This window comes from Paralichthys olivaceus, chromosome 23 (genome assembly GCF_024713975.1).
Source record: "Paralichthys olivaceus isolate ysfri-2021 chromosome 23, ASM2471397v2, whole genome shotgun sequence".
NCBI lineage: Eukaryota > Metazoa > Chordata > Actinopteri > Pleuronectiformes > Paralichthyidae > Paralichthys > Paralichthys olivaceus.
The window spans coordinates 14,751,850-14,765,700 of NC_091115.1; the positions used below are offsets into that span (position 1 = coordinate 14,751,850).

At 41.0% G+C, this 13,851-nt stretch overlaps 1 protein-coding gene across 9 annotated transcripts in view; it reads left to right on the forward strand.

Moving 5' to 3' along the window:
• The first annotated feature begins 73 nt into the window (after positions 1–73).
• Positions 74–13,851, forward strand: part of kcnc2 (potassium voltage-gated channel, Shaw-related subfamily, member 2) — an 80,196-nt gene continuing 66,418 nt past the window's right edge. For 2 of the 9 annotated variants that reach the window (XM_069519311.1, XM_069519312.1), the window contains exon 1: positions 9,087–10,159. In XM_069519311.1, coding sequence (XP_069375412.1) covers positions 9,605–10,159 — 555 coding nt within the window. In that variant the 5' untranslated portion in view covers positions 9,087–9,604. Of the gene's footprint in view, positions 213–326; positions 392–1,321; positions 1,435–9,078; positions 10,160–13,851 lie in introns of those variants that run through there. The other 7 variants (XM_069519310.1, XM_020100010.2, XM_069519313.1 and 4 more) reach the window with 6 other exon arrangements.

A 13,851-nucleotide genomic window follows, 5' to 3' on the forward strand; every position in this document is an offset into this window, starting at 1 on the left:
GACATCCAAACCCACCGATAATCTCAATCCCCTGCAGAGTCTGCAGCATCGGACCGTGGGGCGCCGGAAACCGTGTGAGGTCAAGTGAACTCAACACACTAATAAACGTTCAGTGGGAGCAGCGAAACCATGTGGCTACCGTGTTAGCAACAGGTTAGCTTACAATGAGGTACACATATCCACGCAGAGCTGTTTGTAGCCACAAGATAAATGTAAGTTTGTATATTAATTTCCACGTAGCTCCTCATGTTTGTCTATATATAGTCGTGGTTGTAGATAAATGTCCACTCGTTAGCTAGTGGCTAACTTTGTTTGGTGTCGTTTAGGTGTCAGTGCCTCGCCCACCGTAACTTTCTCTGCCAACCCGATGCTCTGAGAAGAAAAAGACAAGGTAAGGTGTCTTTTATTCACCGTGTGTGTTCATGAGCCTTTAAACCAGAGAACTGTCCCATGCTAACATGTCGAGGAGCAGCTTCCTGAGCAGTGCTGGAGCACAGCAGACATTTTTCTCTCAACTTCACCATGGAAGTCTGACACACACCTAATTATCCTGCCATGTTCAATGCCATGCAGCCAGCATTCCCAATTCGCATGTGTTTATTTGAATTGTTTCCCATTGCAGGTCAGTTTTTGAACATTTTACAGAGAACAGGCAAGATAATTGGCATTTAATATGGGGCAGAGGACTCCCTGCCTGGCACAAGATGTATTGCATCTCAATGGGTTCCTTCTGGTCAGATAAAGGAAAAATACAACAATGTAAAGGAAGATAAAATGATCAGATATTATTTTTTTGGAAACATCTGACCTGCTATAACCACTTAAATCCATGATCCTATTAATTTGTGCTTTACGTCTACCTCTGTAACAATCTACATTTGTGCATCAGATAGTATATCACAGACAGACAGATATCTATAAATATCAGACAGATTAAAAGGATGAATCGTCTGTTTTATCGACCCTTTTCCATATTGTGAATAATACATGTGTATGATAATTTTAACAATGACTGCTTCTTTGATATGCTCCGGGGCCTTCTAGTTATTCCCTTGCATAATTTGTTCTGTGAAAAGGGTGTGAGGCAAGCAATATGATCACAGGAGAGTTCACAATCTAGAGAAAAGGTCTCATTCCTGTGCAAACACGTCTATGTCAACACGGAGTTGTTGAGCCTTAAAATATCATTGCACGTTTGTCATGCTGCTTTGTAGGTGATGGTTGGATGATTGTTTGTGATATAATTCCATCATTAAGATTCATTCAATTCAACCATTGTTCTTCATGTGGAAGCATTCAAACCTCTTCCTTGCATCTGCAGAGTCAGAGTCAGCATGCAGTCAGTCCCTGAGGTGGATTCAAGCTACAGGCCGCACTGAAGCTCCCGTCATTACCTGCAGATGGTGCCAGAGGAACACAGATACAGCAAAGGCAGTAAGTTCAAATGTGGCTAAGGAATATTGTTCCCGTAGCATATGTCAGCATAAGAAATCTTCAGTATTCATTTATTCTTGGTGGGAAAAACTACATATAAAAATAGATTAATTTAAGTCAGACAGAAAATCACTGAGGACTGAACATCAATGAGCAAGACCGATCAAACTGTAATACATGCTGCCGCCCTCATTAATTCCAATAAAGCTTACGTATTTTGAAGACTTTTTCAAACTGTACTGGTGAAAAAAACCAACCCCTCTAATCATAACTTCTAATTAGACATACAGACTTTATAAATTACTTCCCCTCATGCAGCACAGGAAAAAGGTCTGGGATTCATCGCAAATTAGCTCAGCTCTCTGAACATTTAATCAGCTCAGTTTTCTTCCACTGAGATTTCTGCCTAATTCCATCCATGGGTCTGTGGTTGGCTGGATAATTTGTTTTTTGTTGTACTCCGTGGTTGTCATCTTAATTCCTTCCACCACTCCCTTCAGGGCGACACTGGACTTCTAATCATACCAAATACATCCTCAGGGGTATGAAAGTGTTTGTATTTGTGTATGGACTCAAATGTTTAAATCACACTTAGCAGAGCTTTATCTGTTTTGATGCTCCTTAATCAATCTGATGACATGGCTGAGACTGTTAGCTGCAGTAACTGCTTGTGTGGTGGACTTCTATCATCCATCCTACACCCCCAGACCCACATGTTACCAAACCATTTCAATCTATAAATTATTATTTTTGTATCAAAATTATAAACAAAGTGCATTTTGTAAAATAACAGTAAAGTGCAAATCTCCATCCCAGGCACATACACACATGCACATATTGGTCCCTTTCCCATTGGTCACTGGCTTGCGTTGGCAATGGGAAATAATAAGGGGAAATATGCCATAATGCTGCAGTCTCAAATAGGGCTGGGCAATAGAACGATAACAATAATTATCGCGATATAACACGAACAGAGAGAACATGAGAATAGCGCTGCGCCGAACAAGTCACGTTGCTGGAATAGAGCCACATTAGTTTAGGTTGACGCACACAGCACAGTGTGAAGCCCATAGTCAGGACATCCGGGTTAAAGAGACCGGAACGATCCAGAGCTATTATCCGATTTCATCGAATTATAACTAAATATATGTGGTTATCAGGTCGTACAGTGAAGAGGGACAGAGACGAGCAGACACACCCGCTCTCTCACACACACTCCTGCAGACAGAAGAGAAGTGCTTCCTGCAGTGTTTTAACTTCATTGTTGCAGAAGAAGTGACGCCCTGTTTATCCAAGAACATAAATATGAATTCAGCAGCTTTTTATAAAGATCAGTTCTATATGTGAGTGATTAGAAAACAGCAGATAATCACTTGTTGATGTGCGCAGAGTAAAGAGCCTGATATATATTGATATCGACAGATATGAAAAAGGATGTTTTTCCATATCACCCAGCCCTAGTTTCAGATAAAAAATATTGAAAGTATCTGCTTTGAAAAGGATTATTTAGGAAGCAAATGCATTTTAAAATGGTGGCATGGTGTTTGAAATGTGTCTACCAGGCAGCAAGCGTCTAAACATACGCCCTTGAGTATTTTTGGAGTTTATACTTTGAATCCCATACTAGGGTTTAAAACAGTGGACGTCTCCCAACTTAACAGACATGCAGTATTAAAATACTGGTACTCGTTTAAAAAGATTACCAGTTGTGTGATAATGAGAGGGTGGTGAAAACTAGAAGTGGTTAGTCTATTTTCTTGATGTATTTATTGGAATGATGTTGGTGCTTTCAAGAAGATGGTACACTGGGCACACTGGGCCTTCCTTTCATGCAACCTTTGCCTATCACTGTTAGAGAATAAGATCTCAGCATGCAAAGTATCATTTTTTTTGGACCGGATTTAAATTGACTTTTGAAAAAGCAGAGTTTTATATTTTTGGCTTCAGACAAAGACCTGTCCTTTCGGTCCATGGATGTCTTTAAAGTCAGCGGGATTGTGTTGTCAGACCTTTGGGAGCGTGGCAGACGTATTGTACTCCCTCAGATAAAAACCCTGCAGACAGTCTTTGTAGGACAGTGCAGAAAGTTCAGACTGAAAAGGCAGAAACGTCTCTGTGTCTTTGTCCGCCAAGGGCACTGCTCTGCAGTTCAATGCAAGGAATTCAAATCAATATATTAATATTATCCAATTAATTACTCGGAGACCCAACTGTGATATACAATCATCAACTTGCTGTCTTTATTCTGATGACCAAGGCTACATCCATACTGCTAACTTTTTGTTAGAAAGTGCACTCTGCTACGGATACACCTGACGTCCACGCTACTCTGGAGTTTTAGAGCCTGGAGAAGTTTGGAAACTCAGGTGCTACGTTTTAATCTGGACGAGCAGAAACAGAGATGTTTGGAAATGATGACAAACACTCACAAATGCCTGCTGATTGGGTCTTTTCAGCCTTCACTGTTGTGTCAGGCTCCTTTGACATTACCCTCTTCAGGAAAATGGCATCAGCCTGGGCCACCAGTGTAGAACGCAACGTGAATAACCAATTACAAGCGTCGCTGACCCTGTTGTCTTTACAAGCAGCTGTTAAGATAAATTCTGCATTTTGCAACTATTCAACTTCTTTCCTTTTGCCATTCCTGCCATCGTTTGTAGCCTCTCTGCAACAACCGAGTGCTTCCTGTGAACAGCAGGACATGCATGCTATGAAAACACTGTTTTCAAACGAAAGGTTAATAATATGGATGTTGCCCAAACATGTTCCCCGTGTCTTTTCACCCACTGCCTCAGTATGTCTTGTATCAATCACAGCCTCTTGTAATGAAAAGGACCACGCCCCCTCCTGTGGCCTAGATTGACATAGTTTGAAATAAGATGCTCGGCTTGAACCAACTCTTCTCTTCACGAAATCCTCGACACAGAAAGCACTGAGTGTAATTGTATCATTCCCCATTCTTGCATTTCTGATTGATGTTATTATGAAGCTACAGTGAAATCAGCCAAGGCTGCCTGTCTAGCCTTCAGTCCCCTCTGGGATTGCTTCTGTGGTTCTACTTAGGGAAAATGGACCAGCCAAGGACCTTGGCTTCCAAATAGGCTTACTTTTTTTTTGGGAGTTGCTGATAAAGATCAGCAGATCTGGCTGCTCTATTTTTAGTAAAGATTGCAGGGAGGGAGAAGGGGAGGGGGGACTTTGGATGCTATTTTCTTCCTGTATTGTTCAGAACAGGGAGAGCTGTTTATGGACCGTCTTGACCCACTATAGTCCCTAATACTTCATCTTCTGTGATGAATAGCCTCATTAGTAAGGCATTAAAGGGATTTAGCATCCCAGTATTCTGAATTCACCAGCTTGTTCTTTTTAAATTGAAGCAGCAGTGTGTGGTGAATGAGTAATGTTATCACAGTAGATGTTTTTCCAAAAATTCACGACCTAAACTGACCTCAGCTGGAGATCTATGAGAATTTCCATTAAGAACTCGGCTACCCACACTGAAAATGTAATAGAAAGTGAATGTTAAAGAGTCCTAAGGGATATTGTCGCAGGTCCCTCGGGGAAATGGGCCCTCCACCTGCTGGACGCACGTTGCCTCTTTTTCAGTGCATCACTCATTTGTCTGAAATTGATATAATCTACATTCGCTCCTGTGTCTACTGCAGTCATTTGACACAGGAGTGAATGCAGATCATATCAATAGATTGTAGTGTATGGATGTATGAATGGTGTAAACTCCTGTCCATGAAAAACAAATATTGGCTGCTAGACATGTGAAGCTTTATATGGTTTGAAGTTCACCTATTTCCCCTCTTTACTCTGGCTTCTATTAGAAGTGGGGAAACATGTATACAACATTTAATTGTGATATCTTGTGTGTATTGATTCAGACACCAAGTATCAATATTTTAGTTGTCAAATTCCTTGAAAATAATTCAAATATGGGGTGTGATTCAAGAGAGAGTATTGTCCCAGTCCCCTACTTTTTATTTTGGAAATTATTTGGCTATTTTAAATGGGGTCAACTTCTTTGTTGGTGTGCATGTTTTGAAGGAAATTGCTTTGAGACAGATACATTGATATTCTTCATTGCTTAGAAACCTTGCTCTAAAAATTCTCAGCTTGACAGCACTGCAGAAGTGTGAGATATATATTATTTGAATTTGCCTTTTTCTAAAACTGGGATGTTAAATTTAATTAAAAAATCCCCTTCCTCAGCAGATTCGATCAAGAAAGTTAATAAGTAATTAGGTTACTCAGAGGTTACAGTTTTACAAAGCAGCCTTACATCAGGGAATAATGATGCATGTAATTATAGGAGCGCTGCCTGCCGTGTCTCCTCGTTGATTGAGCTGTGTTCCGACTCCCTAAAGATGTCACTCTCCCCTCCTCGTGCACTGTAGAGCACAGACTGACAGCTGACAGGCCTTCTGCTACACAGCTGCTTCTCTCCTCTTATCTACAAACTTGTTAAGATTCAGAGTGCAGAGATGGAATGAAACTCGGTTGTCACTGATGTACACCATTGATGCAAACAGCCTTATTCTGAAGGGGTAGAGAACTATTGTCTGCACCATCATTGTCAGGGCTATAAAAACTTCACATGTCGGTGGTTCCTACATAATGATCCTCATGTCCCTGCGACTATTCTGCACACAGTGCTGTTATTACAGTGGCCTCTACTTCTGAGATTGTGCCTAATAATTCTGGTATCAATGACTCATGTACCATTTTGAGCATTACTGACTTAACCACATGTGCCATTGCCTTTATTATTAGTCTTACTAATACTACTACGAATGCTACTATTAGTTGTGTGTCTAGAACTCTTGAGAATGTCTGTACAATTGAAGAACGCAGCAGGAGTTACTCAGTCAAATGCGTTTGCACGTCACGTATACATTTCGCTCCAGAGATCACATGTTTTAGTTTACAGCACATCAAGGCACTGTGCCTTTATCACCAAAAGCTCTCGAATCCTGTTTCTCGAAGTTGAAATTTTCTTTGCTATCTTCTACATGCACTTGTTTCTTTCAATTTTGCGTATGTCATGTGTAAGAAACGTCATCCACATGCCCATTCTGCTGTGTTCTCACATGGGCTCACTTGGACATTGTCCAGAGTTTTTACAAGGGGGCAAGCAGGAGACACTCTGGAGAATGTCTGCAGCACTGACATCGGACATTTGAGTTCCCACATACAGCCCCTCCAGATAATTTCAGGAGATTATCCAGAGTTCAGTGCATGTCTCTGGTACTACCGTACTATTACTGCTTCTTCTACTGTACTAGAATTTTGTCAGGAGGTGGAGGTGGCACAAAATTGGATGGAGGTGGCTGCCTCGCAATTCTCTATGCAGGAAAAACCCTGTATATAATGTGTTTAGTGTAACTACTGCTGCTATAAATGCTAACCACCAAAGTACTCTGTCGCCTCTGATCCTCTGTTGCCACAAAGGCCCAAGGACACGTGGGGCTTTAACTTTGTCATAACTTCACTTTGTGTGAATGTGTTTGGTAATACACATGATTAAAGTGCAATATTGGCTCAAATGATGAGGGCATCTCAAGTACTTTTAATGTCTTGTAGTCAGGCCTGTTTTATAATTTTGGTTCATATTGTGTTAACATTGTGCAGTCCCAAAATAAATGTGTGTGAGTGCGTTCCTGTGCACAGTTTACTGCAGACTAAAACAAAGCAAACCTCAGGGCTCAGAAAGTAGCTAATATGGTCAGTGATGATTAGACAGTTGAGTCCTATCCGGTGAGCTGAGCAAATAAAAACAGCAATTATCGAATTAAAATGATTTCAATTGTTTAAAAACAAAACAAAAAGTGTTCATGTAAGATTTTATGATTCATTATCACAATCTGATTTAGAAAACAGGTGTTCAGACTCTTTATTGCAAGATAGCATACTATGCTATGCCTAGTGTGAAAAGAATGGGGGTCAAAAGGAGCCCACAGCTCATTTTTGGCCTAGAGTCACCTTTGGCAGGTTTATTAGACCTTGCATGCCACTAAACTGTCACTAAACAATTTCTAAGGCACTTACCTGTCTTTACTGTAACTGTTGCTCTGGCCTCTACTATAATTGCTTCTACTACTCTTTCTATTTATGGAGCACTAGTTCAGGCAGAATAAAGCCTGACTGATTTACTGGAACGCCCATATTACCGCCCGGTTGCATCTTGGAGTCATATACTGTAGGTGAGAATTCACTTTGGCTACAATTTTGCCAAGGACTGCTGATATATGCATTTCTAAATATTGGCTCTAATAGCAGTGGAGGCTTTATTTTAAATAAGTAAGTTCTAATTATAAGGAAATCTACTGCTATTTCATCTTGAGTGAATATAATATATGAATATAACTGCCATGTCACGTGTGGTTATAAAACAGCACAAAAATGACAATTATGAACATAAACCACAATTTTCTCCTGAACAGACGCGTTACAAATGCTTATAAAAGTAACATTTGCAGTTTGCGTCGTAAAACGGCAAATTAAACTTCTCAGAAGTGCCTCTTGGGAAATGAGGGGCGTTGCTGTGCTCTGAGCGCAGAGTGCTATCACAGCTGAGCAGACAGTGGTGTGGAGTCGGACTGTGGAGTGGTTTGTTTGGCATATATATATATATATATCAGCCCCTAAAAATCCACTGAAGTAGCACATTTATCACTTCTCACTATTACTTCATGCCAACTGCAGTGTTCTAGTATTATTGAACTTATTGCAATCAAATTTAAAATTTAATTTCAATTGCTTTACTTACAGTGGATCTGAAACTACTCCCTCCCCTAAAAGCATCGTTACAGCTTTATGAACACCGCTGCTATTACCCAATAAAATCCGAGGCTCAGATGTGCACTCATTCAGGGACACCTGCCTCATGCCGGGTTAAAAGGTTTGACTTTAAAGTCACTAAAGTGTAGATGCAGAGACCCAAAGATTTTGTCTATCTCATTTATAAAGCACTTTCTATAAAAGCTTCTACTGTATGAGTCAGTGAAATTAAACCTCTGTTTTAGTCATTCACGTTATTGCACATGAATAACGAGGATGTTAAGCTTCTCGGTTGTCCTGTTACCTCATTCTTCTGTTAAACATGTGAAAGCTCATAGATAAGAGCAAATCTTCTCAAGTAATGCCAGGAACCATAACCAGTGGTGGACAGTACTCACTCTGATCAAGTACACATTTGAGGTACTTGTACTTTACATTAGTATTATTGGCATTATGCAACTTTGTATACTTCTTAGATTTTACTGAGAACTTTTAGTTTTTTTTACTTTTACTATTTTGCCGATAGTGCTTGCCTACTTTTAATTAAGTAAGGTTTTGCATGACTTTTATTTATTATGGTGTAATTAGTACTTAGAGCTGAATATATATTTCTTCCCCCACTGATCATACTGGAGCAATTTAAGAATGAAAATAGACAAATGATGCTTGGAGCTATACTTCAGAAGGATTAATGGCTTGGTTCACAATAAGAAGTTATTTTTGGTATCACTAACTAGATGAGTTGTTATTAATTCTTTCTTCTGCATCCAGAACCGATGATTGTATCACTTTGTTCTGTCGAGGTAAACAGGGGCAGCAGCTCTGGAGGTGAGCGCTGATTCATGTCCCTGAATTTCTAGAGCAAAATAAACTGGATGGAACTGAAGTTACGCGCAATGGATGACTTGTTCCAGGTAGTAATACCCGAAGCAGATATTGGCTTAGTTTAATTATTTTTGAGTGATTGTTATATATTGTGAGTAACGAGCCCGACGCTGACGAGCGGCTGTGCGTCTTGGAGAGGGCAGGGACTCAGGAGGCGCGCAACGGCAGCACCAACATCAGCGCAGTCTGGTTGGAGCCACCGGTTGAGATCATTCAACACTGTGAGCGCTGACTGTCTGAGCGGATAGTGGCACAGCAAAACGACGACACCGCACCTCCCTGAAATCTCCCCCAACGCGATGGCAACCCTCCTCGCAGCACAGAAGAGCCACGAAAGCTGCGGATGAGTGGAGTCGAGGATGCTGCGCACCACGGCCAAAATCCCGGAGCTCCTCTGAACAGGACTGTGGGTGTGTGCGCGCGTCGGGCTCGCTGCTACCTCCGGACTGCACTCGCCAACTTCCCCCGCTTTACATCAAGTCATGTCTGAAACAGAGCGATGGGCAAGTTTGACGACAACGAGAGGATAATCCTCAACGTCGGGGGCACCAGGCACGAAACCTACAAGACCACCCTGAAGACCCTGCCGGGGACGCGACTGGCGCTGCTCGCCTCCGACTCGGACATCGACTCCGTGCTGGATCAGCTGCAACAAGTCCCCGGCTTCATCGAGTACAACGCGCGGACCAACGAGTACTTCTTCGACCGCCACCCGGGCGTGTTCGCCTACGTGCTCAACTACTACCGCACCGGGAAGCTCCACTGCCCGGCGGATGTGTGCGGACCGCTGTTCGAGGAGGAGCTCTCCTTCTGGGGCATCGATGAGACGGACGTGGAGCCCTGCTGCTGGATGACATACCGGCAGCACCGGGACGCGGAGGAGGCTCTGGACGTGTTCGAGCTCAACGTGGACAACGGGGACGAGGACGACGATATAGGAAAGAGGCTCGGCATTGAGGACGTGGATGCCGACGGTAACGTCAGCCTGTGGAGGAAGTGGCAGCCGGTGATCTGGAATCTATTCGAGGATCCCTACTCCTCCAGGGCGGCGAGGGTAAGGGCGCACCGCTGCGTCTGGGGCTCACCAACCCAACACAGTAACCCCCTCGTTCACGCGTCCTCCTTTGAGTGCACAGAAACACCACAGCTCACACTATACACAACATTTCAACAAGTTATTTCCCCCAAATCCTCCATGAAGTGTAGAGAAAGTCAGTACAAGTCCAGTCCTGAATTAGCATTTGTCTAAGGTGAGAGGTCTTGCAGTGGTGTGACATCACTTCTTTTCACTTAGTTTGAATTATATTGACTCCTGGTGGAGTAATCTGCCCTAATTTGACTCATTAAAGATAGTGACACTTTTTAAGAGCCTGATTTTAGAACAAATGTCTTCACCACTAAATTTTTTTTTTCTTTTGTCCTATAAGCAAACAACATGTTAACACTCTGTCAGGGTGGATATTCATAGAGATGCATTGTAGGTGTGTGGCCTGTGCCAAAACGGAAGCTATAGCCTACATTTGTTGAAGTCTGATTTAGTTTATTTCAACCATGCATCCTAAATCTGTCTTCCAGCAGTTTTCCTCTCGCAGAGACTGTTTATTGGGTTACAGCTCTAGAAATGTCATCTACCTCTCATCTCTGCATCGCTCAGTGTCTGATGAACCTAAAAGTAATGTGTGGGGCTTTATTCCAAAATTAGTGCAGCTCCATGTGGCATCTGTCATTTGTTTTTGAACATCTTTATGTTGTTTTCTGGCTGGTGTGCAGTTCAAAAGCATGCATGATGATGAGACGTGACACCCCACTTAAGAAAACTCGTGTGTTTCTTGGATTTTGAATCTTAAACAACATGATGTTAAAAACATGAGAGAACCATCAGATGTTCTAAATCCATACTAGTTGCTCATCAGAAGTTTTTGGAAAATGATATTGAATAATCAGTAAATCAAAGAAAGCTACCGATTGAATCACCTTTCATGGTAGATTCCACCTCTTATTAACGATGGTCGTGAATTCTGGGTAATGGACAGGAAATCATTACCTCATCGGCAGGCTGACGTGTTTATAGGAGTGATGTTGTGTAAATCAAAATGAATGTAAAACAGCTTCCTAAATGCCTTCATTATGTCACAGGTAGTGCGTCATTACAGCAGCTGATGCAACCACAAATGTTGTAGCTAAAATGTTGAGATTAATTTCATTTCATTGTCTGACTTTATTTGTCTGACTGATGAGCGCTCACAAGAAGAAATCTCTTGCTTATGTTTTATGTGCTATCTCAACTAGGTAATGAAACTATCAACCATACCAAAAAACAACCAGTTAGAATATGACATTTGACTTATTATAGCATATATTTATATACTGTAGTCATGTATATGGATGTAATTATTTAATTTTGATTCCCTCTGATTAATTTTTTATCATTTAACGTCACTAAAAAGGCATTTCGAGCCCAAAAGGACACTGAAACACTTCACTGAAGGTCAGGCTGATAATTAGCAGCATTTTCTGCACCAACCATGACACTGCTGCTGAAAGGCAGGCAGAGGGCTTCAGCAAACAAACACAGGGTGGCGTGACCAAAAAGTTTGGCCTGGATTAAAATTTTCTACAATACATAGCAGTGTTACCTGGCAACGCACTGTGTTAAATAAGCACACATATCAGTTAGAATACCTTGCAGTGTGCTCCTTAAGCCTGCAAGCATTTAGGTGAAGGAGAAAACCATTGCTGCTGTAGTGAACTTTACAAAATGTTAGTCTTGATTTGTCCTGAATTAGTTTGAAATATAGTGCCCCATTGATGAAATTTACATATCAGCTCTCATCATTTCATAATTTTTCAATTGTCAAAGCAAAATCTGTTTGTTAGCTGTTCAATACTGGACATTGCTATACCTTAGGAACTGAAAAGAGGGAAAAGAACTTGGATTGGTTTTTATTTGTTGTGTGATTATATTATTCTTCCTCTTCATTCAGTCTCCAAGTGATTGTATGAACGATTATATTTTTTTAAATTAGTTTGGTGAAATTAAGCAGTATCTGTGATTTAATTTAACACTACGTGTAATTTAATTGAACTTTAAAGCATGAACAAGTTTTCCCTGCACTTCAATTGTTCGAGTTTTTTAACATTCCCCCAATTGTTGCACACTGAAGAAGGCAGAGCTGCGACACCTGTTTTCCTCTCCCATGCTCATGTCTTACAATAGAAATGTAAATATCTAATCACAGTGTGAAAACCTTTCATTGTTTCACACATCAGTTTCCAACAAAGATTTTTACCTCTGTTTCAAAGAAACATCCCATCAGATAGTTTTTTAAATATTGTGAGGTAAGACAAACATATTTAATAGTAGGCTATATTTCTTGAAGAAGTGAAATTTACCCCATTGAAAAAGGACAAAACTATTAGAAGATTTTGGTGCAAGTCATGAAAAAACACACTTGGATAATTCCCAGATTTTTTGGTGACTGTATTTAATTGTTTTCTCTGTCGCCCAAATGAAGTCTGTCTCCCATCGACATTTTTAAAGAGAGGGAGGGGCTGGTGTGTGTGTGTCTGTGTGCGCAGGTAAGGGTGGTATTGGCTCCTCCTCCTCCTCACAATCCATCAGAAAGGTCTCAGAGAGGATGAGGGCTGAGATTTGTCGTAATGTGCAAAAGGAATATTGATACATGATAAGAAGATACTCTCAATCAGTGTTGTTTTGTGCAACTTATTCTAAACACAGATGAACATTTCCACAGCTCACGCTGTCAATATTTATTATTTAATAAATTCAATTAAGATCTTACAAAAGCTTGCATTTCAATCAGTATGTTTAAATGGAGACTCAAATGACCATTAAGTTCAGTTGCTTCCTGTACTTTTCCACTAAATGTCACTTATTATTTCTTAAACTGTTGATAGAGGATGAAGCACTGATGTAACAGTGCTGAGTTAGTTTAGCACCGCTAGAAAAGAGTTAATGGAGCTGAATATTTTCATTTAAATTATATCTGGTACACGTATCTCCCCGCTTTGGCCACTTGCTTTTAATTAACCTTTTAATACGCAACCCATAGATGGATAAAGGCTCTGTGAGTGAACGAAACAAAGAAGTTATGGCGTGCGTGTGTGTTTAAAAGCAGGCCCTTGAGGGCACTAATCCGCCCCCTGACAAGGCGTTAGGAGAGAGTAATGTGAAATTATCCTCCATGGAAATGAAAGGTGTGATTTCATCGCGTCGGCCTGTTCCAGCAGAAATCGTAGCCCTCTTACTCACCCTTGACCCTGACATCACGGGGCTGACGGCATTAGCTGTTAAGTGCTCTTTAACTGCAGAAATTACATTACCCCATAGTGGTAAATAAAAAATAAAAAAATGGCTGGAGGGATCATACATGTCCTCTAGACACTGATCATTACATGGCAATCAATCAGCATTTGCAAAGAGGCTCTAAATCATTATACCACATACATGTTTACAGCATGTGCTGAAGACACCAGGTTGGTTGTGTTAGTCTAATATAAAGTAGGCCAACTACTACTAGGCTGACTTTATTTGTATGATCAGTTTCAACTTTTTGATGATCAAGTTCGATTAAATGGTTAAGATGTGCAAAACTTTCAGACACTGCAAAGCGTTACTGCCTCTAAACCTCATTAAATAAATAAGCTGTTCTTCCTGAAAAGTGTGTCGGGGGGTATGGGGCTCCCGCAGGACTGTGATAAACACGACCAATCATTTAATTCAGA